This window comes from Mirounga angustirostris, unplaced genomic scaffold (genome assembly GCF_029215605.1).
Source record: "Mirounga angustirostris isolate CCGP_5_RB_7025 unplaced genomic scaffold, mMirAng1.0.hap1 SCAF_2, whole genome shotgun sequence".
Classification (NCBI taxonomy): domain Eukaryota; kingdom Metazoa; phylum Chordata; class Mammalia; order Carnivora; family Phocidae; genus Mirounga; species Mirounga angustirostris.
Genome location: NW_026991710.1, coordinates 194,965,559 through 194,992,954, shown reverse-complemented (window position 1 = coordinate 194,992,954; position 27,396 = coordinate 194,965,559). Strand labels below are relative to the sequence as shown.

General features: G+C 37.7%; 1 protein-coding gene across 6 annotated transcripts in view; it reads left to right on the top strand.

Annotated features, from left to right (window-relative positions):
- The window catches only part of WDR17 (WD repeat domain 17), a 110,805-nt gene that overhangs the window by 4,068 nt on the left and 79,341 nt on the right, over positions 1 to 27,396 (top strand). For 2 of the 6 annotated variants that reach the window (XM_045879598.3, XM_064585710.1), the window contains exon 2: positions 20,102 to 20,224. The exons of 1 other annotated variant lie outside the window; for it this stretch is intronic. In XM_045879598.3, coding sequence (XP_045735554.1) covers positions 20,159 to 20,224 — 66 coding nt within the window. In that variant the 5' untranslated portion in view covers positions 20,102 to 20,158. Of the gene's footprint in view, positions 1 to 19,289; positions 19,710 to 20,101; positions 20,225 to 20,322; positions 20,435 to 27,396 lie in introns of those variants that run through there. 3 more of the 6 variants (XM_064585711.1, XM_045879597.3, XM_064585712.1) reach the window with 3 other exon arrangements.

The window sequence follows — 27,396 nt, the reverse complement described above, 5'->3', positions numbered from 1 at the left end:
CTTGGTTTATAGATTCGAATGCTCAGCCACTGAGAGCTCACAATAGAGGAGTTCAGTAGTTTTCTTTTTTCTTAGGTTCATCATTTTCTTCCAGATTGTTGACACACTAGGTTGTGAGCATATACCCATATCCCAGGCAGCCTCATTTGCAATTATATGTAATAAGTTCAATTTCTTATCTCACACACAAAAACTTACTTCAAATTGGAAAGTAGAAAATAATTCTCATTGCACAGAACCCTCATGTTTGTGCTATAGGAAAACCTTCCTTTTTCAGTGTAAAACAGCTCCATGTGGAGTCTTAAAAATTAAACAATTGGTTAATATGAAACAGGTAATATTTAATTAAATTTGGCCCTTTGAGATAAAACATTATGAATGAGTTTTCATGAAGGGTTAACATTTTATTTTTAAGGTAAGCAGAGAGTCATTTCGGAATGTTAGCTGGAAGGATCCTTAGGGACCAGTTAATCTAACACCCTTATTTTGTAGATGAGGTCACTAAACACATAATGATATGTTGCTCAAAATGAGTCAGTGGGAAAGCTGATACAGCATTGCGCTGCTCCCTAAGGAAGCACAAAATATGTCATCAGCATCATTTTCTGTCTTTTTTTGGGGGGGGGTTATTTATTTTAGAGGGAGACAGAGAGCCCATGAGTAGGTAGGGGAGGTGGAGGGGGCAGGGGAGAGGGAGAGAGAATCTCAAGCAGACTCTGTGCTGAGTGGGGAGCCTGCCATGGGGCTCGATCCCACAGCCCCGAGACCAAGGCCTGAGTCGAAATCAAGAGTCAGTCGCTCAAGGGGTGTGCCACCCAGGCACCCTATCATTTTCTCTTTCATTACATTTTTTCAAATGGCTAACTCAAAACTTTGAGTAGTTAGGAATTAGGTCACTTTTATATTTATTCTATATTGTTAAAATAATTACTGTACAAAGTGAACACTGTACATGTGTTTGGTCTCATATAGAAACTTTACTTAAAATATTGGTTAAAAAGTGTTTTCCCACAATTTCCCTTTTTTTGATTTGCTCATTAATACAAGTTAAGTTTTGCTGCAGTCTTATGTGATTTTCTTGGGGATCCAGGAATCGTAGAAATTCTTTTTTTTTTTTTTTTTAAGATTTTATTTATTTATTTGACAGAGAGAGACACAGCGAGAGAGGGAACACAAGCGGGGAAGCGGGAGAGGGAGAAGCAGGCTTCCTGCTGAGCAGGGAGCCCGATGCGGGGCTCGATCCCGGGACCCTGGGACCATGACCTGAGCCGAAGGCAGACGCTTAACGACTGAGCCACCCAGGCGCCCCTAGATGTTTATTTTCTAGACTTCGTGCCACGTTGGTACCAGATGCCATCTAGAACAGTGTTACTGAAAGTGTACCTTCGACCAGCAGCTCTCCTAGAGCTTGTTAGAAATGCAGATTCTCAGGCCATGTCCCTAGCCAATCAGAAGCTCTAAGGGAGGGGTCAGAATCTGTTTTACTAAGCCTCAAGTGTTTCTTAAACAAGGTAGAGTTTGGGAAGTACTGAGATAAGGTACATTATGCCCTTGGACCCTGTCACCTCATGAGCTGGTAATAGCCATTGTATGATTCCACTTTTGAAACTTTACTTGGGAGCACCATGAACTGCTGAATAAATGAATTCCTGAAAATATAATAGTGGGTACATTTCATAACATCTGATAGTAGCTTTTTGGGCATAATGTTTCACCTTCATTATTAATTACATTAGTTCATCTTTAAGGGATGTTTTATGTTGGCCAAGGGCATAATTTTTGACAGATGGGCCATCAAGTAGATGAACAACCTATCTGATCTGCATTGGTCCTGACTTAGCCCATGCAACCCTTCACTTATCAAACCTTAGGATTTATCTCAGGCCTTCTATCAATGTATGAATGCGTACGTTGAAGACATTTTTGGATTTAGTGACTTATATGGGCTATTTCTGTTCATTTTAAAGCTTTCAAGCTTTAAAACCATTGGATTTCCTTTGCTGGTTTTTCTAAATTGACTCACCAAAATAATTTTTAATACCCCTTGCCAAGAAGAAGAAAATGCCGGTCCGAGTAATAGCTTCTGCCAAACGGAAATCCTGATTTTCACAGAAGCGTAAAGGCCCACCCTACTTCAAAAACTCATATAAAAAATCCAACCCACCCAACCCAACCCAACTCATATAAAAAATCCAACCCACAAAAGCAGACTGATTAGAAGGGGGTGGGGATCCTCAGGTTTACAAAATGACTCATGGCATAGCTTCTCAAGTCTTTATTCAGGAGGAATGATCCTATTTATAAAAACAAGGCTATATATTTTTGTCATGCCCTAATAAAGAAATAATCCTATATCTTTTTATGACAAATACATACTTATATTAAAATGCCTCTGTCAATGGAATATTTACCTCTAACTTACTAGTTTATGGGTGAAAATTTATATGATTTCACCCCTCCTCTACTTTTCTTTAGCTGACTCAGAATGGTCACACTGAAGGTATATAAATGATCCTATTCAAGAAAAATGGATTACTTCTTCAGTCAAATTAAAAGTTATCCCCACATTGCAGCTCAAGAGATTCTGTAATCCTCCAACTACCTAGAGAAATCTAATTCCATAACTCAAATCCATATAATTTTCATTTTGGTGGTTAGAGTGTAGGAAAGTGTAAAAATAAATGTGCAGATGGATGGTAGAATAGGTGTGTAGGCAGATGATGAAATAACTCCGTTCACTTCACTGCATCTTTAAATCAGGGTCTTGGTCTGACTTTAACTCGTGTGTTTTCCTGATTGAACTGGAATTCGAACTGGTGTAAGTGGTCATTTTCTGAGTCCAAACTAGAACTACTATAATGACCTTAGTCTTTTCTATTTGCTACCTAATCCGGGATTTTAACGTAGGTTAATACCGTGTGCTTGTTGTGACCTATTTTACCATGTAAGCTTTTAAGAACACTATGATCTGACATATGATGGACATGTTTGGATAAACTGCCCAGCCAAGCTCATGAAAGGTAAATTTAGGAATGATAGAAATTTAAAAGTTGAATCTTGGTCAGTACGAGATTCCAGAGGCGGTATTTCGGGTAAATTATCTTTATTGTCGTTAAACTATGTAAGTAGTTCTCCACCTTTACTGTGCATATAAATCATCTGTGAGTAATGTTAAAAAGCAGGTTTCCGTGAAATAACTGAGCATAAGGGAAGGGAAAAAAAGAGGGAGGCAAACCTGTAAGAGATGCCTAACTATAGAGAACAAACTGACGGTTCATGGAGAGAGGTGGATGGGGGGATGAGCTAAATGAGTGATGGGTACTAAGGAGGGCACTTGTTGTGATGAGCACTGGGTGTTATATGTAAGTGATAAATCACTGACTTCTACTCCTGAAACCAATATTACACTATATGTAAACTAACTAGAATTTAAATAAAAACTTAAAAAAAAAAAAAAAAGCAGGTTTCCAGGCTCTACCATAAGATTCTGACCCACTATCTTTGGGATATGATCCAGGAATAGCAAGTTTAGGGTTTCTCAGTTAATTCTGATGCAAGAGACTTGAGACCCACACTTTGAAATGCATTGATTTAGAGATGTTTTAAAATTTCATTCATCCTTGATAATCCATGGCTCCACATATCAGTGAGAATTGTGTGGTCATTTAGAATTATGGATACTAGACAGAGGAGGAGGATCTCAAGTTAATGAGCCAATGGCTGATTAAAAAAAAAACAACAACACATTTTTTTTGGCAGTTTCCAAGTGTTGTCTAAAGGTCACATATTGGGGCGCCTGGGTGGCTCAGTCATTAAGCGTTTGCCTTCGGCTCAGGTCATGATCCCAGGGTCCTGGGATCAAGTCCCACATCGGGCTCCCTGCTCAGCAGGAAGCCTGCTTCTCCCTCTCCCACTCCCCCTGCTTGTGTTCCTGCTCTCGCTATCTCTCTCTCTGTCAAATAAATAAATAAAATCTTTAAAAAAAAAATAAAGATCACATATTGATTATATAATTATAAATTTTTTTTTGCATAGCTCTGAGCATAGATGTATTCAAATTTTAAACACTGATTTTTCAGCGAGAAGTTTTTAGGGTCTTGTTCTTTGTTTTTTTATTAGTATAATCAATATAGTTCTATTAAGAAAATTTGCAAAATTCCGGAGACTATAAAGGTGAGTTAAACAAAACTACCTTGAATCTCTGCATCCTGATATGTCTCTGATGTTTGAATACATTTTTATATCCTTTTAGTGATTTTTCTCACTTTCTCGACCCGGCCAGGAGCTTCAGTTTCCGCCTTTGCTTTGGCCATGCCTTCTGCTCCATGTGCTTTTGCACCTTACACCAGACGTCTGGATATTTTGCCCTTCTCATCCTTGTCAAGTCTTTGCTTAGTATCCCCTCAGTATCACCCACACCAGCTCTGTCTCCAGAACTGCTTGTCCTCTTTTCCTCCATTATCTTCTCCAAGCCACAAATTCTCTTCTCATATACGTCATTTACTTGCTTGCTTAGCTCATTCTCTCATTCCTTCCCACAAGAATAAGAACTGCGGAAGGGCAGGATTTTTCTCTGTTTGGCAGAGTTTTTTCATGAGTGCCTGACTGGCACATAGTTGGTGCTTAATAACTGTTGAATGAATCAGTGAAATTTTAGAAAATATAAATAAGTCAAAGGAATAATAAATTTCCAGCTATTAAATAGCCAACTCTTTACCTTGTGGTGTGTATTCTCTTAGTTTTTAAAGTGTGTGTATGTGTCTGTGTGTATATGTTTATACATATATATAAATTATATGTGGATTTTTAAACATAGGGACGTAACTATAACATGCCTTTTAAGTTAACTACAGAGAACTTTTTCAAGTCATTGATTCATTATCACTTTCTGCATATTGATGTTATGTATATGTTTATATATTTTTGTCTTTTTTCTTTTGACCTTGTTTATGGTCTGTTTTAACATAATTTAAAATTTAATGTTTCATGATTTTTTTCATGATGATTATTTTTAAATTGTAAAAATACTGAGTCAATTTCTCCCTAAATATCAAGAAACAAATTGTGTCTATTGATTACCTTTGTAAAATGAGAAATTTAGCATACCTTTGTTTTCTTCTTTTCCTCAATCTCGGGAAAACCGAGATTAGATTTTAAATACCTAACTTTTACAGTATTGGTCTTCTCTTTCAGTAATTACCTTTGATATATGCATTTTTAGAACCATATAGCTTAGATATTCAGGTTTCTTTGCTTAATGTATTTTTAAATTACATGAACTTCTATATCTGAGTTGTTCTGATTCATTTTTCCAAAAGCCTGTGATTTTTATTCAAGTAATTTTAAAAGGAATATTACATGGGTAAATAGCCTTCTAAATCCTTGTGTCTATGACAGTGTCTTTCTGTTTGTTTTCCATTCACACATGAATTTTGGTTTGGTCATTTATAGAATAGTGAGGTCATCGTAGTTGAATTTAACGTAGTTATTGTACCACTGATATGTGGAGTTCAGTGCCGTAGTGAGAGATGACATCAATCTGAATTCTCTGCATTTGTACATAACATTTTTAAGAATTTTACTTAGATACTCACAGAGTTGTAAAAAACTAAATTAACCCCTGAATTTGCCTTAATGTACCTAAGCATGGATCTTTTTAAAAAATATATTTTGCTTGAAATAAGAAGACTACTTTCAGAGCCCTAATCAGGGTCTTTTTCAATTCAAGTAATGTTGCTTTGGCTACTTCTTGGGTTGTTGCCTTTATTTCTGTTATTTTACTTGTGCTTTAGTCTTCTCTAAACAAGTTTATAATATGCAGTTTGGGTTTTCATCCCCCATACACTGGTATGTTTCATTTTCTCTCTAATTAAAAAAAAAAAATCTTTGTTTTCTCATAATTTTTTTTTTTAAAGATTTTATTTATTTATCAGAGGGAAAGCACAAGCAGGGAGAGCAGCAAGGGGAGGGAGAAGCAGGCTCCCCACTGAGCAGAGAGCCTGATGCGGGACTCGATCCAGGACCCTGGGATCAGGACCTGAGCCTGAGGCAGACGCTTCACTGACTGAGCCACCCAGGCATCCCTTTCCATAATGTTTTTGAGTTTTTTACTTGTTTTCTGAAATCACTAATATGAAATTTTGTTTTATTATTATTATTATTTTTTTGCAGTTTGAATTCTGCCTTTTATTGCTCTTTGATGTGGATCTTTCTTTCTTTTTTTTTTTTTTAAAGATTTTATTTATTTATTTGAGAGAGAGAGAATGAGAGCGAGCGAGTACATGAGAGGGGGGAGGGTCAGAAGGAGAAGCAGACTCCCTGCCAAGCAGGGAGCCCGATGCGGGACTCGATCCAGGGACTCCAGGATCATGACCTGAGCCGAAGGCAGTCGCTTAACCAACTGAGCCGCCCAGGCGCCCGATGTGGATCTTTCTTTTGCTCTTGCCTTTTATTTGCTTCATGATCATCATTTTGACTATCTTGTCCCAAAGCCTTTTTATCTTAGCTGGGAGTGTGCTCATTCTTATTCTTGAATGAGAGGATGCCCATAAAGGATAACCAAAAGACACTATGCAGATTGCTGCGGGCCCAAACTCTAGTTCCTTGGACAGCCCAAATATCACTATTTGATTAATATAGAAATCTCAACATAGATAGAAACTTATGTCAATATCCTGAATTGCCATCATCTAGCATGCTTTTCATTACCTAGTATGGTTCTTTTGTCCTAAGATGGAATTTTCTCCTTTCTACCTTGACTAAATAGATGGGGAAAATACATACAAAAATACAAATATCTTTTTGCTTTTTCCTTCCATCTGTAATATATAACTAAGGAGTTATACTTCTCAGAGTACAGTGTTACTCTCTTATCTCCCATTTGTCTCCCATTTCTTTTCTAGTCACTGGGTTTGTTTTTGTTGTTGTTGTTGTTGTTGTTTTGTAGTTGCTTACTAGGAGTAGTAGAGGTCACGGATTGAGTGGAGAGGACAGGGAAGAGGTGCGTGAGGGGAATGACAGAGGCAGCTCTGTGGTCCCATGACATGGTGGAATTTTCTGATTGACGTAGATTTTGTTTCTCTAAATGGGGGACAGATAGTGATGCAGTGGTAGTGTAAATTTATACATAGTTCTTGGGAGAAAGGCTTTTTTAAGTTTCTAACAGTATCGTGGATGATCCACTAGGACACTAGTACCTATGACAGAATTAGAGAACTTTTGTATTTAGTGGGAATTCCTCACAGGAATGATGCCGAGACCTTGTTTTGAGTGCTGCTATGAAGGTTTTTTGGTGTGTGTATCTGTGTGTGTGTGTGTGTTTTCTGTGATCTTAGAAGAGCCAGTTAGGATTCTTTGATTTCCAGCAACAGAAAATACCACATGTATTTCTATTCATATAACTAAAAAGTCTGAAGTTAGAGTGCTGGTATCATAGTTAACTTCAGTGCTCATTTACTGTTCTTGTGACTCAGCCCCTCTCTACTGTGCTGGCTTTTCTCACACTCTCGGTAGTAGCCCCCAGCAGTTCTAGATGTTTTCTCGTGAGAGCAAGATGGTTGCATTAGCTCTGATTTCAGGCTGACCATGGCTCATGTCGACAGAGGATAGAGTAGTTCTTATAAAAGTCCTAAGTTTCATGCTTAGACACATTTAAGCTTTGTTCTTGTCATTGAGCCATCACCACAGCGGGGAAGTGATTAGTGTAAATCTGAACCACCTGCTCTAGTTCAGACGGGTCTTCCACTTAAACCAAAGCAGAGGTGGGGGGGGGGCGGTCACCAAACAAAAATGTAGAACTATTTCTGGAAGAAAGGAAGGAAGATGATGGGGAGGCACACAACAGATGTTCACTGCTGTGTTTTGATGGGACGCTGTGCGAGACTCTGATAGAAGCCGCTAGAAATGCTGGAACACCTCTTACCCTCTAAAACACAGGCGACTGGGGCAGATTGAGCTGGTGAACAAAATAGGGCTTTGAGCCTTGAAGCTTGGGGGAGCAAAACTCCTTATTTGGAATCTGAAAGTATAACAAGGTTTTTTTTTTTTTTTTAAAGATTTTATTTATTTATTTGAGAGAGAGAGAATGAGAGACGGACAGCATGAGAGGGAGGAGGGTCAGAGGGAGAAGCAGACTCCCCGCCGAGCAGGGAGCCCGATGTGGGACTCGATCCCGGGACTCCAGGATCATGACCTGAGCCGAAGGCAGTCGCTTAACCAACTGAGCCACCCAGGCGCCCTAACAAGTTTTAATTAAACTTATATTCAGCTATTTATCTCTCTAGTTATGCTCACACTTTAATCATTGTGGACTTTATAATATGTAAGTAATGAAATGCAAACTAATTAAGAAATGTATTAGTGTCAGAAAAATAGAACCCAGGAATGAATTATCAGTAATGTAAATACTCTCTATGCCTGCCTATAGCTGGTTCTCATTTTTTGGCTCCTGATCTTTATTTCTCAGTGACTCTGAGGCATGGCTACCCACATGTCATGTACACATTCCACAGTCAGTATATCTCAGTAGAGCTTTACCCTGGGCCTGTCCTCCCCCTAATTTCCCCTTTCAGTGGGTGCTGCCGTGTCATTTGGCCAGGCAGCTGGGAAACCGTCTTCCTGGAGTCCTTCCTCCCTGGCGCTCACTTCCCACAGGCTAGTAGTTCAACCTCATCGTTTGTCCCCTACCTCTTTATGTTTTGCTGCCCGGTAGCCCTCCTCAGAGTGCCAGGATAATATTTGCAAATCAGAAAATCTGATATTATCGCCATGCTTCAACTGCTTCAAGGACTCGCTGTCACATAGAAAATAAAATCCACAATCCTGATCATGATCTACATGATTTTCCATCATTTATCTTTTGCCTTCTTGTCCAGTGGACAAATCACTGTTCTCCTCATGTACCATGATACTTTAGGCATAGGAAAATAATTTTTGCCTAAAAGTTCACATCTCTCTTTCCTCTTTTTTTTTGGACAGCCTTCTTCAGCCCTTAAAGTAGATTTGGGCACATTTGTCTTTCTGCTCCTCTAAGCCCTAGCTCATTCTCTATTAAAGCAGCTACTGAAAATTGTCTCATACATTTATTTGTGTCTATCAGAAATGAAGTGAAATGTAAGTAACAGAAAACCCGTAACTTAAAGAGACATTTAAAAAAATAAGTGAAGATAGTGCGTCATAATGTTGGCATCGCAACATTTCTGGAGTTTTCTTGGCCTTTATGCTGTGGATTCCGGATAGCTCCTGCAGCAACAGTAGCATGTCGTTGTCCAGGTCAAAAGCAGGGGGAGAAGGACGTCAGAGGATTCTGCCTCCCTTTCATCAGCTGAAGCTGAGTCACATGCCCACACTTAGTGCAGTAATTGTCCCAGGAGGACGATATTAGTGCGACTGGTCTAGACCAGCATCGTTCACCTCCTAGAATAGGAATGATCCCACCGTCCCTGAGATTACTGTAATTCCACCTGCGCCTGGGCGTTCTAGGTTTCTGTTGGCAGGGAAGGAGGTCGGTGGGGATGCTGTTGGTCAGGTCTCGCTCTCCCAATACCGTAGCTTCTTGAAGAAGGACTTTTCCCCCCGTTTGTTTCTTGTTCATCTTTGTATCTTTCGTAACCAGCATTAGTGGCCAGCTATGATAAACACTCACCGAATATTTGCTGAAATGAATGAAATACTCTGATACAGCAGGTAGACATAGATGAAGATGCTTCTCGCTCAAGTGAGGTGGTTGCACAGGTATACATTCGGTAAAGCAAAATAGGCTACACCAGCCTGCGTATTGTATTAGGGTAGACATTAATGACTGAAGTTTAATTATAGTGTGTGCCTGTGCTCATGAAAGCATGGTAGTTACTTGTATTTAAAGGCAGAATTAAGAAGTTTATAACCAACTGACATTACTGACGAATTCTACTTTCTAAAATACGACTTTGGAAATGATGCAATCTAAGCACCTACCTGAGGTTTACTTAAATATAATAAAGAAATGCAAAATAACAGGGGCTTAAGCAAGATAGAAGTCCATTTCTCTCTCACATGAAAAAGAAAAAAAGCCTGGAGGTATGAAGTCCAAGAGGTTCCCAGAGGTCTGGCTCTAGTTTTCAGAGGTTCACTGTTGTGCCATTCTTGAGTGGAGCCCTCATCTGATGATGCGGTACATCTACGGGGGCTTCCACCTTCATCTCTCAGGTGCAGGTGAGCGTTGAAGGGCAGGCTGCCAACGGTATGCCCCCGCTCTTCAAGTAGACAATACGTCCTAGTGCTTTTTACTGTCCAGAATTTGGGCAAATAAAGAATTTAGTAATACACTTTCTTCTATTTCTAAAATTATTTTCTCTAATACTGATTCATCTACATTTTACGAAATGTTTTTCAGAGGACATTTGAATTCGTTTATTTATTCTAGGTCTTATGAAATAGCAAAGGCAAAGATGACGTGTATACAGAGAAATACACTCTTATCTAAAAATACAGATATTTTGAACAGTTGATTATACTCTTTCTGCTGTGTCCACTTTCATAAAAAGAATCGCTTTCATAAAAAATGAAAATGCTTTTCTTTGAATTTTGACAGAGACTACATTTATGTATCTTAGAAATACAGTATATTTAAGAAACTGCTCAAAATAGGTTTTCTTAGAAAATCAAATTATTAAATAGCAGTTAACTTGGAATTCCATTAGATAGTCTAAAAAAACTAAAATATTTGATTTATGATACACCATAATATGTGCTGGACATTTTAGACTTCTTAGATTACCTTAGTGCAAGTCATTTTTAATTTTTTGACTAGATCAATTTAGAGATTCCAGTTAGGGACTTTGGTCAAACTTCCAGGATGTGAGGATTCATTAAAAAGAACTTACTGAGGCGCCTGGGTGGCTCAGATGGTTGAGTGTCTGCCTTCAGCTCAGGTCATGATCCCAGGGTCCTGGGATCGAGTCCCGCATCGGGCTCCCTGCTCCTTGGGAGCCTGCTTCTCCCTCTGCCTCTCTTCTCTCTCTGTCTCTCATGAATAAATAAATAAAATCTTTAAAAAAAAAAGAACTTACTGGCTGTGATAACTAGGATCCAAAGAAACCTATCACCCAGAGGCAATTCTTCTCTGAATTTTTTTTGGATTTTAGATTTTTTTAAGGATAAACAGAATGTTACCAGCATTCACAACCTCCACCAAAGATAACCACTGTCCTGACCTCTTGCAGTATAGATAAATATTGTCTGTTTTTGTGCTTTATGTAAATGGAATAATATGATAATAATATTATCTTTGTGTCTAGCTTATTTCAATCAGCATTATGTTTGTGAGATTCATCTATTTGGTTGCTTGGGGTTGTCACCATTCATTCTCATTATTGCAAACCGTTCCATTGTATGAACATATCACAGTGATTTACTCATTCTGCTGTTACTATAGATCTGAGCAGTTTCCACTTTGGTCCTGTGATAGAGGTGCTCTGAACATTATAATACATGTCTTTGGTGAACATAGATAGATAACTATAATACCCACTGCTGTTGGCTAACGCTTAGGAATGAAATGCTGGGTCATGTGGTAAATATTTGTCAGTCTTAGAGCATCCTGCCAGTGAGTTATCCAAATTGTTTGTTTCAATTTACATTCCCACAAGCAGTATATGAGCTTCAATTACTCTGCAATCTTGCCAACTTGTGCTATTGTGCATTTTAGCCCTCCTGTTGGAAATGGTAGCAGTATTTCTGTGGTTTTAATTTGCAATAATAATGGACAACTTTCATATGTTCACTGCTGTCTTTTTGTGATGATGGAGTTCTTTTGTCTTTTGTCCAAAGTCTTATGTTCATTTTTCTATTGGCTTGCCAGTCCTTTTTTGTTTTTGTTTTTGTAGTAGTGAACCAGTTTTTTGTTGAATATATGTATTGTTAATATTTTCTCCCACTCTGTAGCTTACTTTTCACTCTTTTAATGATGTCTTGATGAACATAAGTTTGTAATTTTAATGTAATCAAAAATACATCAATTTTTTCCCTTTGTGGTTTGTGTTTCTTTGGTGTGTCCTGTTTAGTAAACCGTTTTCTACCCCAGAGACAATATATTCTCATTAGTTTTCTTTGAAAGCTTTCTTTTACCTTACATATTTAGATTTCCAGTCTCTCTGGTATTGGTGCCTTTTTTCTCTCTTTTTTTTTTTGTATTATGCAAGATTGGGATGAAGATTTTTATGTGTCTTCCATAAGGGTATTCAGTCAACCAACAGCAATTACTGAAATGTCCATTCTTTCTTCAGTGTACAACATTGTCACCTTCATCATAAACAGCAAATGAAGGGGTTTATTCTAGACGAACCGTGCTCCATTAGTGAATTTTCGTAGCCTTACATCAATACCACACTCTCTTAATTATGATAGCTTTATAAGAAGTATTGATAACTAATAGTGTAAACCTTCAGCCTTATTCGTCTATTTCAAGGCTGCCTTGACTTTTCTTGGCCATTTACATATCCATATAAATTTTAGAATTAGCTTGTTAATTTATACACACACACACGCACACACATGCAAACAAACATGCTGGGATTTTGATTGTGACTGTATTGAATCTGTAGATTAATTTTGAGGGAATTTACATCTTCACAGTATTAAATCTTATTATCCATTAACACTTTATATCTTTATGCTTTTTTTGGCATCCACTTGGACAATCATGGCAATCATCACATTCCCTATTGGTATTCCTTTGGACCTCCAAACATGTATCCTAATGTAGTCCATCTCAGTCCCCTTCAGCTTCTTAAGGTAGATCAGTTTTTCCTCATTTCTTGTTGTGAGATCATTCTTTATGTCCATCTTCCTCATCTGCTTGTCCCTGTCATTGCTTCTAAAAAATACTTTGTGGATTAAAGAAGTATTAGTATTGTATCTCAGAGAGAGACACTTAAGCTAATGTGTCCAGAAATACGATGGCTGGGAATAGCAAGTGAGGCTGAAAACTCTTAAGAATAAAGTAAAGTGTCCAAGTGAAATTAGGAAATATAATCCAATTATACCATATCTATATGTGGACAAGTTCATTTCGGGTTTTTCCCCCTTTTAGTTTTGTTAGTATTGGAAAACACTGCTGTGGCTTCTTAGCGTGTAATTTTCTAAACTTAGATTATATACGTGACAGCAGAAATGTGCAGTTTAGTTTTGTACCAGCAAAATGTGCTCATTAGCATAATTAGCATAAAAGAAACATTGTAAGCTTTCTAGAAATCCCCCTCATGTCTCCTTCCTGTCACTACTTCCTTCTGCCTGAAGAAAATTCTCTCATAACTTCTAATAGTATAGATTAGCTTTGCTTGTGTTTAAGCTTTTTAAAAATGAAATCATGCAATATATATCCTTTCATGTTTGACTTTCAGTCGTTATTACACTGTAGGGTTTATCCGTTTTGTTGTGCGTAGTCATTTTAATTATCGCATAGTATCCCAGTATATGACTGTATTACAATTTTTATCTCCCAGATTGGGGGAATCTGGTTCTTGGGGGAGATTTGTGTCTTTCTCTCCCCAGCCCTTCTCTGTGGCCTCCAAACTGCACTTTGTATTTATGGTGGGTGTTGAATAGGAGACCATTTTTTTGCATCTCCCCAAATGGTGGCAGATCTGTGATTTGTTTTGGTACAGGATGGGAGCCTGAGATGGCTTCCTGCCCACCCCCCAGGGACAGACAGCTTTTGCCTCTTCCCTTCTCCCAAAAGTACCTGGGGTCAGAAAGGAGGATTTTTCTGTCTCTTCCTGGAGGCAGATAAGGTTTGCTTTTTCTCTTCCCCCATTGTCCCTGGCAGTGAGGGTGTTTTTCTCTTTCCTACTAGTTGAAGGATTCATAGATGTATACAGTGTTTCATGCCTGTCAACTGTCTAAAGCCATTTGCTTCGTGCATATCTGAGCCACTGAGGGGGGCAATGCCTGATTTGCCCCCAGTCTTTCTCCTAAGCACGCAATTGAGGTCTGTGGAGAAGATCTTACAACTGAGTGCAAACTCAGCATGCATCTAGTTATTCTAAACTGATGCTGTAGTTCACATTGGCCTTTGGGAATTAATTACCATTTTATCTGATTTCTTTTCTTACCTGCTTTTGTGGCAGTCACCTCTTTCTTCCAGGCCTTGTCAGAGGTGAAACTATTAGTGTGTTCTCTCTCTTCAGAGAGGGGCCTGTTACGCTTTGGAATTTTCTTGACTGCTTTCCAGCCTGACAATTTAATGTTATCTTCCTCCAGAGAGAATATATACTTTTGCTTTTAGAAAGTAGTAGAGTAAGGAAGATCAACTGAATCCAGTCATTGAATTTATTTGAAGCTGAGCCTCAGTCTTTGTAAGGGATGGTCTAATTCTATTTCATTCTTAGTCTTAAGATGTAGACCCAGGTAGTTCTCACTGAAAAGACGCCAGTATTAGATCACTTTTTTCTTTGGCAACATCTGAACTCCAATTTTTTTCCCTCAGGCCCTATGGGATTATTGAAACTCTCCATAACTTTTCAGTATTTTAGCTACTACTTTTATAGGCAGATCTTATTGGGAAAAAAGTAGCATTCCCTGCCTCCCACCCCTCACCCCGCCACTACCACCAAAGGAAAAATACCTGGCTAGACCCTTTGGGTTTCTCTTGGGGCTTTTTTTTAGTTTGAGATTTTATATATTTTTATCCAGCCTTTCTAGTTGTCCTTAGTAAGAGAACTGGAGTTTTGTGTGTACATACATGGTATGTATGCAAGTGTATATACGTGTGCGTGTGTTTGTGTATGTATGTACACATTGGTCTGCCATTGCTGGAAGCCAAGGTCTTGTAAGTAGCAGTCTTTTAAATATATAGAATCATTCTGAGGATTCAGAGCACACTTGGGTAAACTTTTTATCTGCTCTCTAACTCAGACTTCCTCTTGACATTTTTATGTAGAATTTTAATCTAGTTGGGATGGACAACTCCCCCAGATTGTATGATGTAATATTTTTGTCATCTGCCCTCTACTAACTGATGCCTCAAGAGGAGTATCTGTTGGGCGCCTGGGTGGCTCAGTTGGTTAAGCGACTGCCTTCGGCTCAGGTCATGATCCTGGAGTCCCGGGATCGAGTCCCGCATCGGGCTCCCTGCTCGGCAGGGAGTCTGCTTCTCCCTCTGACCCTCTTCCCTCTCGTGCTCTCTGTCTCTCATTCTCTCTCTCTCAAATAAATAAATAAAATCTTTAAAAAAAAAAAAAAAGAGGAATATCTGTTCATAGTACGGGTAAGCAGACAGATGGTCCCAGATCTCTGTCATCTTGTACAACATCTTTAGCATGAGGCCCGGTGCACATCCTGAGTCTCTTTCCCAACCCCTGTCCTCTCCCCTAACTTACCGTGACTTTAGACAGGACAGATACAGGCAGATAAAAGAGAATAATTGTGAGCAATGCCATTTATTTTATCCTTCATTTTGCCCTGTTTGAATAAGCAATGGCTTGTGCTTATTTTACATGTTTACTTAGTTTGTTAGGAAGCTTAAAATATAATTGCTGTCTCATAAGACAGCAGAGACAGGGGCTGACTAAGAGAATGTAGGAACTGGAGATAGTACAGTAGGTAAGAGGACATAACTTGGAAGGGATGAATTTAGTACAGAAAAGATTGCCTGCCAACAGAATTTCGGAGGATTAAGCCATTATCTTGGTCTGAGATAATCAGGTAAAACTGGATGGAAAAATCTAAATGTAGAATCAAAACAGACATCATGGAGCCCAAACATTAGGATAGGCAAAACATGTCATTTTACTCTCTTTAGGATTTTAAACAGGCATGAGTAAATGAAAACATTATCAAGTTAGGCAGAAGAAAGCAGAAATAAACATTTCAGGATGTGGTACAATTAGGTTCACAAAAAATCACAACCAGAGAACTTTTAGTACTTTCATTTCTAGACCAGGGACTGCTGACATGTGTCTTGATTTTAATCCCCATATTTATAGTAGGGTGTTGATGACTGGCAGATAGGACCAGCTTCTCAGTGAGAGCAGAGCCCTACTTTATTTACTTAAAATTGCTCTATCCCCTAGTTGGTCCTAACTGTTCTAACACAAAGAATTAAAAGCACTTCTAGGGGCGCCTGGGTGGCTCAGTTGTTAAGCAACTGCCTTCGGCTCAGGTCATGGTCTCAGGGTCCTGGGATCGAGTCCCATATCGGGCTCTCTCCTCTGCGGGAAGCCTGCTTCTCCCTCTCCCACTCCCCCTTGCTTGTGTTCCCTCTCTCACTGTGTCTCTCTCTGTCAAATAAATAAATTAAAAAAAAAAATCTTTAAAAAAAAAAAAAAGCACTTCTAAACAAGGGAAAGTCATAGCAAAATGGAAACTTCACATGCACATGAATGGATCACACAAAATGTGCTGATTACTTCTCTCTTATGAAAAGAAAAACTCAACTGTTTTTCAGTGATTGTTAGAGGTTGAAAAAGAATGTGAGATAACTCAGATTACTTATATAAATATGTCTTGCTATATTTAGTTCATTTTAAAAATCCTGTCTTTTAAAACTGTTTTGCCAGGGACATAGGCATAACTCTTTAAATCTTGTTTATTTCCTACAGTCAGTAGACCTGGGTTTCCTCATGTAGGTAAGGTGAGAATATTGATTTGATCAACTAATCTCCATAGAGAGTGCCTGTCGTCCTACAGTCGAGGTAATGTATCAGTTAGCTCTTGCCACAAAAATATTTTGTTATCAACCACTCCAAAACTCAGCAAAATACAACATTAGACATTTATTGTGCTCACAAGTATAATACTAGGGTTTTACAACAGGTTTGGCTTGGCTGAGTGTTTCTGCTTCTCACTTAGATCTGTGATTTGTCTGTGGCAGCTCTCCTCCTTGTGTCTCTCATCCTTCTTGGACCAGCAGGGTAGCCATGGAATGTTCTCGCTTTGTTGGCTGAAGTGCAAGGATATGGATGAAAATAGCCCTTTAGCCAGAGCTTGGAACTGGAATACTCTGACTTCTGCCTACATATCACTGACAAAAACAAGTCACAGGGCAAGTCCAAAGCCATAGGCAGTGGTATGCAGTCTGCCTAGGACAGGGTCATGGCAAAGATATAGATAAAGAGAGGGATATAAAAAAGTCAGAACCAATAATCAAACTTCAGGTTACTTGTGTGTTTGGATATGAATGCCTGCAGGAAGTTTTCTGACAACACACAAGATTTTACTTCATTCTCTTTACTTTCTTTAACGTGACATTTCCCTTTGATTACTGTTTCCTTCCATCACTAGTCATAAGAGGTAGTAAGAATTTTCTGACTCTGAATTAAGTTAAATTTGTGATTTTAGCAATAATTGGTCAATTAGACCCACAGACTAATGCACAGATACAAATCTGTGGACCAAGTGCCACCATGACTGTCGTCTTCTGGTCTCAGTTACTGCTCAGTGATCATGACATGCTTCCCCTCGGAGGTCAGCTACAGGTTTCAGCTCTGCACTCCAGACAGTCCTAACCCATCAAGCAGATGTGAGAGTTGAAAACTGTCAGTCGTTCTTACACTAAATGAACCAGATTCTATTCACTCTCAGATCATCAAGACACCTGACTACCATCAGGAAGTGTGTATCCTTATGCAAGATCATATTTCATCTGGGATTACATGATGTGAAATATTTTACTTTTCTTAATTCTTGTAAATATGGTAAATAGTGCTCATGGAAAAATATCACAGAATAAGGCATTGAACTATTGTGTGGCCTAGGAACAAGGTATTCATTTTAACTACATTGTATTTAAAATGGTATAATAAATATACTTGTGCCTGGTATGATTATAAAATAATTTTACCAATTCAAGTTGGCATTTAATTTTATGCTTAAAAAATGTCTTAAATGATAACCAATGATTTGGTTAGCCATTTCCCTCTAAGGAATTGAATGGTAGTCCCATTTCATTTGTTGGTGAGTATATTACCTGTCACCTGGATACATTTCTTTAGACCCTTTCCAAGTTTCAGAAATATGTAAGTTTGCTTCATGTGAACTGCCATTAGCTGACAGACTTCTAGGGCTGTGAGTGTCAATTCACTGAACAAACATTTTGTATCTTCTATACAAAGATGAATAAGGCAAGTTCCTTTGCCTTGGAGAACTCACAATTTGTATCTACACAAATCAGTATCTAATCCTTGCAAATATGTAAATAAAGGCAAACAGATGAAGGATTTGTTGCATTTGAGAAAGTCTTCAAAGAAGGAGGATTTTTAAGTTGTGTCTTAGAGGACCATAAATGTGACAGATCTCATTCACAGCAAAAGGGGAAGGACAGCTCAGGCAGAAGAATTTAAAAACTAACAGGCATAAAGTGATGATGGTATAGAACATGTTTAGGAATTGCAGTGCAAGCAAGGATATGAGTGAGTAAACTATTTTATTCATACAAGACATGATGAGGGTTTTCACTAAAACACTGACATTAGAGATGGAGAGAAGGGCCTTTTGAAGAGATATTTTAAAGACAGTTTGCTAAGACTTGGTGATCAAATATAGTGGCACAGGGAGGGGAAGATGATGAAAGAGTCAGAGACAGCTTGCTTTTTTTTTTTTTTTTAAAGATTTTATTTATTCATTTGAGACACAGAGATACAGAGAGAGAGAGAGAGAGAGAGAGCATGAGCAGGGGGAGAGGTAGAGGGAGAGGGAGAAGTAGGCTCCCCGCTGAGCGAGGAGCTTGATGTGGGGCTCGATCCCAGGACCCTGGAATCATGACCTGAGCCGAAGGCAGACGCTTAACCATCTGAGCCACCCAGGTGCCCCGGCTTGCTGTTTTTTTTTTTTTTTTTTTTTTATCTCAGGTTACTGTCTAGAGTATAATGATAGTCACTGAAATGGGAAATGCAGGAGAAAGTCAAGAATGTTTAGAGGTGGTTGAAAGGGTCCAGAATCAAGGAAGTCTTCAAGATGTAAACAAATTAAACAAGAGATTTTATTAGTCCTACAACTTCCTGTGCGAGAGCCTATTCCCAGGCATTTTGACCTGAGGCTTCAGGCAGATATTTGAAAATATTTCTAGGAAAAAGAAAAGGGAGAAGAAGAATTAGTCTGAAGAAGAGTGCCATGTTCCATCTGATAGACTTTTAGAGATAAAGCTGTTTTTCAGTCAGCCATGGTGATGTTTATATGTCATAGAAGTGAACCTTTTTTATGCCAGAACAAATGGTATCTTACTCTAGGATATGAAGAATGAAACAAGCTACCCAAATATTTTCTCTTTCTTTCTGCCCCCCCCCCCCTCCGTTACTCCCTCTCTCTCCTTTTTTCTCCACTGAGGTGTAATGGTTTGATGAGTTTGGTGAGGAAAAGGTCAGAACTTGCTGCTATATGTTGGGTGAAGCACCTGAACCTTGCAGAGGATATTTTGAAGTTCACGTGTTCTCCAGTATATCAAGACATCTCTTATTTAGCATGGCCAGTAAATAGTATCTTCCAGAAGTGAGTAAAATGAAAAAGTAGCCGAATTCATGTGATTTTTGACTCTCTGTTGAACATGTTAGCCCTCTACTAAGTGATGTGCAGTCTCTGAATTTTTGAAGCCCTTAGGGAATTAGCAACCGGCTAGCCGTAGAAGGATTTAACTCTCAAGGACGGAGATGGAAGCAAATGGCAAGACAGACTTGGCCTTGTCATCGCATACCTTTCAACCTAGAAGATTTCTTCTGGCTTTATCTCCACCTCCTAAGGTTCAAAATAGAACTGCTTTTCTGCTTCCTGTTGCTTTGTGGTTTCTCTGGATTCCTTATTTGTAACTTGGTGACTTTTAGATGTAATTCGCCTGTCTTGCAACAGTTGAATCAAGTATGTTTTTTTAGAATGAAAACTGAAAGCCTAATACTTGATAAAGTATTTGCTGGTACTATACAACGACATAGTGATTATTTGATGTTTCTTTCCTATTTGAGTATAGGCTTACATTTTCTGGTTTAGCATTATTTTTACAGATACTATTATTTGTAAATTATTAAAACTATTTCAGCTGAAATGTTTGTGTGCTTCTAGCTTTGTGTACGGAACAACATTTCACAAGGCAGGTTTGGTAAAGCTGTTTGGCTGAAACACATTGTTGTTACTTTAGGTGCCGACTATTCTGATGCCGAGTTTCCAGTTGCCTTGATTAAGGTAGAAACATTCTATGGCTTGGATGACTTACATTTCAAATTGGTTTGAGCAAGATGATTGGTATGAAGGACTACAAAGAGTAAGATATATTTATGTGTGATTATGATTTTCTGTGGATTTCTTTTTCTGCTTTACTACTCATGCAGCTGTATTTCTTTGTCATTTGTCCTGTTGCAGACATTTTTGCATTGCAGTATTTTGAGGGTAAATAAGATACTTGATAGATTCCAAAGCAGAGGTATAAGAAGATAATATATAAATATAGTCATAATAATACATTGAAGAAAAGGTATTTTTTTTTCTGTCTTTGTTTCATGAATTCTTAGTGTTTTCAGATTGTCTTCAGGCTTTAAATATAAAATAGAATTCTTGTTGAGATTAATGTATAAAAACAACAATATTTTAATAGTCATTTTACATAAAGAAAAACATTTAATGAAGTAGAAGATGTGCATGATACTATGTATTATATTAATATTGTAAAAGAAAATGCAAAAATTTTCTGAAGAAGAGTGCCATGTTCTGTCTGATGAATTTTTAAGCAATTAATTATGTTTCAAAAGATTTGCATTGTTACCATGGCAACTTTTGTATAGTATTTTGAAAATAGCTATTCTGATCTATTATTGCAATAGTAGAAAACTGCTATTTAAAAATGCATCGAATCAAAATGGATTTAGTGTAAAATAATACGATGTCTTTTTTATTATTTTCACGTTTTTAATGGAAGATTTCTCAATCATTTAAATGAAGGCACTTTGTGGATTTTTCTTTTCTTACACGGCCTGGATTTTTCTTTTTATTAATGAGTGGAACAAAAGAGCCAGAGTATCTTCCTGCAGTTTCACCAGCTTTCTTCCCTGTCGTTGTTGGAAGGCAAAGGATACCAAAGATAGGAAGCATTGCATTTCTCTCCCGCCTTACTTCCTCAGGGTCCCTCCTCCACCCGTCCATGAAAGACATTTTCTCAGTATTTTACTTCCTTTTAGTTATCTTTTGAATTGTAATTCCTCAGCAGTTTAAAGCCTCCTGCCTTTTGGGCTTTTCCTAAGATTTTTTTTTCAGCTCTAAAACAAGCTGGTAAACATCTCTGCCGCCAGTTAATAGCAAACTCTGGAGAGTAATCCTCCTGTTGCGGATCCTAAAGCGTTCTTCAGAAAACAGGTTGAGAATCAGTGGGTAGCCTGTCATTCTGAATTTCAGTCTTATCCCTAAATGATGGAAATATTTCAGCTTATGAGTTTAATAAGTCCCACTGGACACACGCACGCTACGTTGACAGCACCCTTTGTTTGTATTGTGTGCATGCATTTTCAGTGTAATAATTAGTGCTTTTTTGATGTTGGAACCAAAGGGTGTTTTTTTCCAAGTGTAGTCTATATGTTTCTCAATGGGAGAGCATAGGGATGGTAGTCTAACTTGTTAAAATGCTTTTTACTAAAATTGGGTGTTCCTTTAGTGACTTCAGCGTAGTTCATAGAGATGATGAGGATTCCAAATCTTTTTCTCCATTGTAACCCCAGCCTGCCCTTTAATACTACCATTGGCCTTTATAAATGAATTCCTGGCTCTGAGACCTATTACAAAAGTAGCTGCTATTATATGTAGATACAGTTTAATCCTGAAATTACTATATTGTCCTCTTCCTGAGTTTGAGCTTCTTCTGGCTCAAGTTTTGGTCAGTTCTTACGTAGGTTTAGATGAGAATGAAAGATACTATTCTAAGTAATGAAAATTGGCACATGAATATGGACTTTAATTTCTTCTAAAAGTCCAGCTTATTATTTTTCAGATGATGTGTATGGGCATATATATCCTATATAATCAGCATCCAGCATAACAAATTTTTCAATAGAATTTTTTTCTCCTAATTTTTATTTAAAAGCAAAATTATAACACTGAAGTGTGGGGTTTAGAATGTACATAGATACAGCATATTTGATAATAGTACAAAGGACTGTATGGGGTGAATGAAAGTATGGTTGTGGGGTTATTACATTTTATGTGAAGTAGAACAGTAACACGGAGTACCACAGATGTTGGCAAGGATGCGGAAGAAAGGGGAACCCTTTTCACTGTTGGTGGGAATAGAGCATTTTTTTAAAATGTTCACAGGAAAAGATAAGTTGGATTTTTTTTTTTTAAAGATTTTATTTATTTATTTGACAGAGAGAAACACAGCAAGAGATGGAACACAAGCAGGGGGAATGGGAGAGGGAGAAGCAGGCTTCCCGCTGAGCAGGGAACCCAATGTGGGGCTCGATCCCAGGACCCTGGGATCATGACCTGAGCCGAAGGCAGACGCTTAATGACTGAGCCACCCAGGCGCCCCATAAGTTGGATTTTTTAAGTTGAAATTATAATTTAGAAATGTACTGTTTGAAAAATTACGTACAAGTGTGAGTTTGATCTTTAGTACAAAATTTTGATAGAATTAATTTTGATATAATTAATATTTATGGCATATGTATATATTTCTGCAGATACACAGACACATATATATGAACTTGATTTTAGCTTAGTTTTACAATTTTATTTTTGGCAGTGTTGTAACTCTAGCTATATTTTAAAGTTCATTGTGATTATTTCATATCAACATACTCTTGCATATTCAAAAGTGAACTTTAATATTATAAAAGTCTAATGTAAATATACTCATCACTTTTTTTTATTTCATATACTTAATGTGTAGAGCATCTTTTCTGTAATTGTAATGTAGGTGTTGTATTTCATATGAGATTGAAACAAAAAATTGAATTTAGGTTAAGAAAACACTACCTTTGCACGTAGGCTGTTGGCAGCCTACTGACACTGTCACTTACATGTGGGGTGACACCGTGCTCAGACTTTCTTCCCAAAGCCTTTATAACTCTCCATTATTCAGTGTACCACAGGGGTTAGTACTTCATTTAAAGTGTGCATATTGTTTCTGGGCCAGAAAGATTATATTTTCCAAAGCAACAAGTCTTTAGAATGGACATGGAAATTCTTAAGTCATTCACCTAAAAATGAAACCTATTCTAAAGTAAGGATACAAAAAAGTACATAATATTTATCTGAAACCAATAATTAACTGTAACATTCAGTTGGCATATATTTATTTACCTAAATATGTGACATATCTTTTTAGGATTTATATTGGAAACAAAGGCATGTATTTTGGAATGGACCTGCAGTGGAACATTTTCCATGTTCAGTAATGCAGAATCATTAGTGTGTAACCATTCATGCTGAGTACAAAGATAACAAAAGCTTCTGGATGTTTCTTTTTATCTCCTTAATAAAAGCTACATCATATTACATATATTTTTAATAATACTTTTGAAAAATAATGTGGAAGTTTCAAATGCTGCCCTTTTATTTTTTATTTATTTTTATTTTTTTAAGATTTATTTTTGCGAGAGAGAGAGAGCATGAGCAGGGGGCAGGGGCAGAGGGAGAAGCAGACCTCCCTGCTGAGCAGGAAGCCCGATTCGGGACTCGATCCCAGGACTCTGGGATCATGACCTGAGCCAAAGGCAGACGCTTAACTGACTGAGCCCAGGCTCCCTAATATTGCCTGCTTAAATGCATAAATAAGATTTATAAATGAAATAGTATTCATGTATTTAATGATGTATAATTTTTTCAAATTTCATTTAAAATCATGGATTTTTACAATAAGTTGCCGTTTTGTTTTATCCTGCTTATTATTTTAATGGCTGGTTTGGACAAGTTATTCAACTCTGAATTTAAAAAGGAATTAAGTTGTTAGATTTTAAGACTTGTGAAAGCTGCTTAGAAACAAGCTCATACCAAATTGTATGACAATATGGAAATTTTTGTATTCTCTAAATTTGGAAATTTAAAAAGTAAATTAATAAAAGTAGTAAATCAAAATAAACTGATAATTAAAGTAAAAATACATTGACAAAATGAATTTTGAAGTAACTTATTTATTTTCAATAAATAGCCAACGGACTTTGAGTTTCTAGTCTGGCAGGTAAGGAGCTTAGAAGTCTTCACTCGGGGGGGCGCCTGGGTAGCTCAGTCTTAAGCATCTGCCCTCGGCTCAGGTCACGATCCCAGGGTCCTGGATTGAGCCCCACGATGGTCTCCCTGCTCAATGGGGAGCCTGCTTCTCCCTTTCCTTCTCCCCTTGCTTGTGTTCCCTCTCACACTGTCTCTCTCTGTCAAATAAAGAAATAAAATCTTAAAAAAAAAAGAAGTCTTCACTTCGACCTAAAATGATACAAAGCTGAACAAACTGAAAAATCAACCACTCTTCTTAGATCTCTAAGAGAAGTGAGGTCACAAGGCAAATTGCTCCTTCCACAGTTGGAGAGACAGACAGGCAGTTATAGAAATTCACAACCTCCTGGAGCAGAGACCTACCAGCTAAAACCTCTGTGGGAACCAGAGCCAGAATAGGAAAACCTGAACTATAATTGGTGAATTGCTGGAGGCTCATGTCCCAGGTCTGAGAGTTAAAAACTCCAGGAAGACCCCCAGGCTTGTGTGCTTAACCTCCAGGATCTCTACCAGGTCTTCCCAGGGATCTTCCCTGAAGATCAGGGAAAATCCCTTCATGCTTCTGGCAGGGGGAGAAGAAAAGGAACCATTTTGAAATATGACATTTTTTTCTTAGCAAGGTTGTTCTTGGGAGAAATTGTTTTACCAGAGCCTAACGTGCTGGTTATTTCAGAGCCTAACCTATGTGGGGAAGGAAAATAACCAACTCCAGCTCACTGTACCCATCATGTGCCACCTAAGGGATAAACCCCACCCTCCCCAAGAATCACTGGTGAAATTCACATTCCACAGGCGTAGTAGGCTCACCAAAAGACAGAGACCTAATCAGTGGACTTACAGAACACTTCCTCTCTTCCCACAACTTACCATTATATTGCTGAAGGTCAGTTTACCACAGTTCCTTTTACCCAGTACATCACGTTTTCCTCTAAAGGAAAGATTTCAGGGCATACTAAAAGGCAAAAAACCCCTCAGTTTAAAGAGAATAAAAACCCATCAGAACAAGAGTCAGATATAGCAGGAATGTTAGAATTATCAAACCACGAATTTAAAGATTTTATTTATTTGAGAGAGAGAATGAGAGACAGCACAAGAGGGAAGACGGTCAGAGGGAGAAGCAGACCCCCCGCTGAGCAGGGAGCCCAATGCGGGACTCGATCCAGAGACTCCAGGATCATGACCTGAGCTGAAGGCAGTCGCTTAACCAACTGAGCCACCCAGGCGCCCATAAACCACGAATTTAAAGAAACTATGATTAATATGCTAAGGACTTTAATAAAAAATATGTGAGGACAGATGGATAATTTAACAGAGAGACGGAAATTCTGAGAAGAATCAAAAAGAAATGCTAGAGACCAGAAACACTAGCAAATGAAGAATGTCTATAGTGAGCTCATTAGTAGACTCGATATGGCTGAGGAAAGAACTTCTTAGTTTGAGGATATGACAGTAGGGACTTCCAAATCTGAAAAGAAAAGAGAAAAAATAATGGGGAAATAAAAAAACAGAACAGAATATCCAAGAGCTGTGGGACAACTAAAAAGGTATGCCATACACATACTGTAAGTACCAGATCAAGTAGAAAGAGAAAGGAACAGAAGCAATAGTTGAAGCAATAATGACTTAAAATTTCCCTAAATTAATGTCAGACAGCAAACCATAGATCCAGGAAGCCCAGGAAATATGAAACATGATAAATGGAAAACAACAACAATGAAAACAAAAACAAAACTATACCTAGGCAAATCATATTCAAACTAAAAAACAAAAAAAATCAAAGAGAAAATCTTGAAAAAAACCAGAGGAGCAAGGACAAGAATTACATTCAACTTCTCAGAAACCATGAAAGCAAGAAGAGAATGAATGAAATATTTAGAGTGTTCAGAGAAATAAAATACCAGCCAAGAAATCCATACTCTGTGAAATTATCTTTCATGAGTGAAGGAGAAATAAAGACTTTCTCAGACAAACAAAAATTGGGGAATTTGTTGCCATAGACCTGCGTTGCAACAAATGTTGAAAGAAGTTCTTCAGAGGAGGTAAGTGATAGAGGTCAGAAGCTCAGATCTTCATAAACAAAGGAAGAGTATTGGAGAATGTATAAGTAAAGGTAAAACCTTTCATTTTTCTTATTCTTAATTGATCTTGTTAACAAATAATAGTTCAAAATAAAAATGCAACAATGTATTTGATTATGCTTTTATACACATACATACACACATGTATACATATATATGTGTGTATATATATGCTGTGTTGCTTATGTATGAATGAAATGAATAACAGCAATGATAAAGGGATAGGAAGAGGAATTAGGGATATTTTGTTACTATAAGGTGCCCACACTACCTGAGAATGGTGTTATTTGAAAGTAGACTTGAATTAGTTGTAAATGTATATTACAATGTCTAGGATAATCATACACACAAAAATTTTAAATGAGACATAATTGATATGCCAAGAAAGAAGAAAAAAAATTGAATCATAAAAAGTGCTCAATTGAAACCAGAAAAGAAAGAAGAAGTGTGGAAGACAAAAACAGGAACAAATTGAAACAGTAAAAATAGGGTAGATACTAATCCAAGCGTATCAATAATTACCTTGAACATCAGTGATCTAATGCACTAATAAAAAGACAGAGACCCAACTACATGTTGTCTACAAATAACTCAAATTAAATGTAAAGACATATATAGGTTAAGAGTAAAGTGATGAAGAAAGATATACCATGCTAACACTAATTAAAAGAAGTGGGTATAGCTATGTTAATTTCAGACAGAACAGAATTCAGAGCAAGGGTAAAGAGGGACATTGCATAGTGATAAAAGGGTCAATACTCCAAAAAGACATAATAGTCCTTAATGTGTATGTGCCTAATAGCAGAGTATTGTAATACATGAGGCAAAAATTGATAAAAGGGCAAGGAGAAATAGATGAGCACACTATTATAGTTGGAAACTTTACTACTCTGTCAGATCGGACAGATCTACCACACAGAATCAGTAAGAACGAAGTTGAACTGCATAGCATCTTCAATCAACTGTATCTAATTTACATCTGTAGAATACTTCCTCCAGCAACAGCAGATTGCACATTCTTCTCAAGCTCACATGGAACATTCACCTAGATAGACTATATTTTGGGCTGTAAAACACATCTCAACGACTTAAAAGTATAGAAATCATACAAGCTCTGCTCTCAGACATCAGCAGAATTAAACTACAAATCAGTAACAAAAAT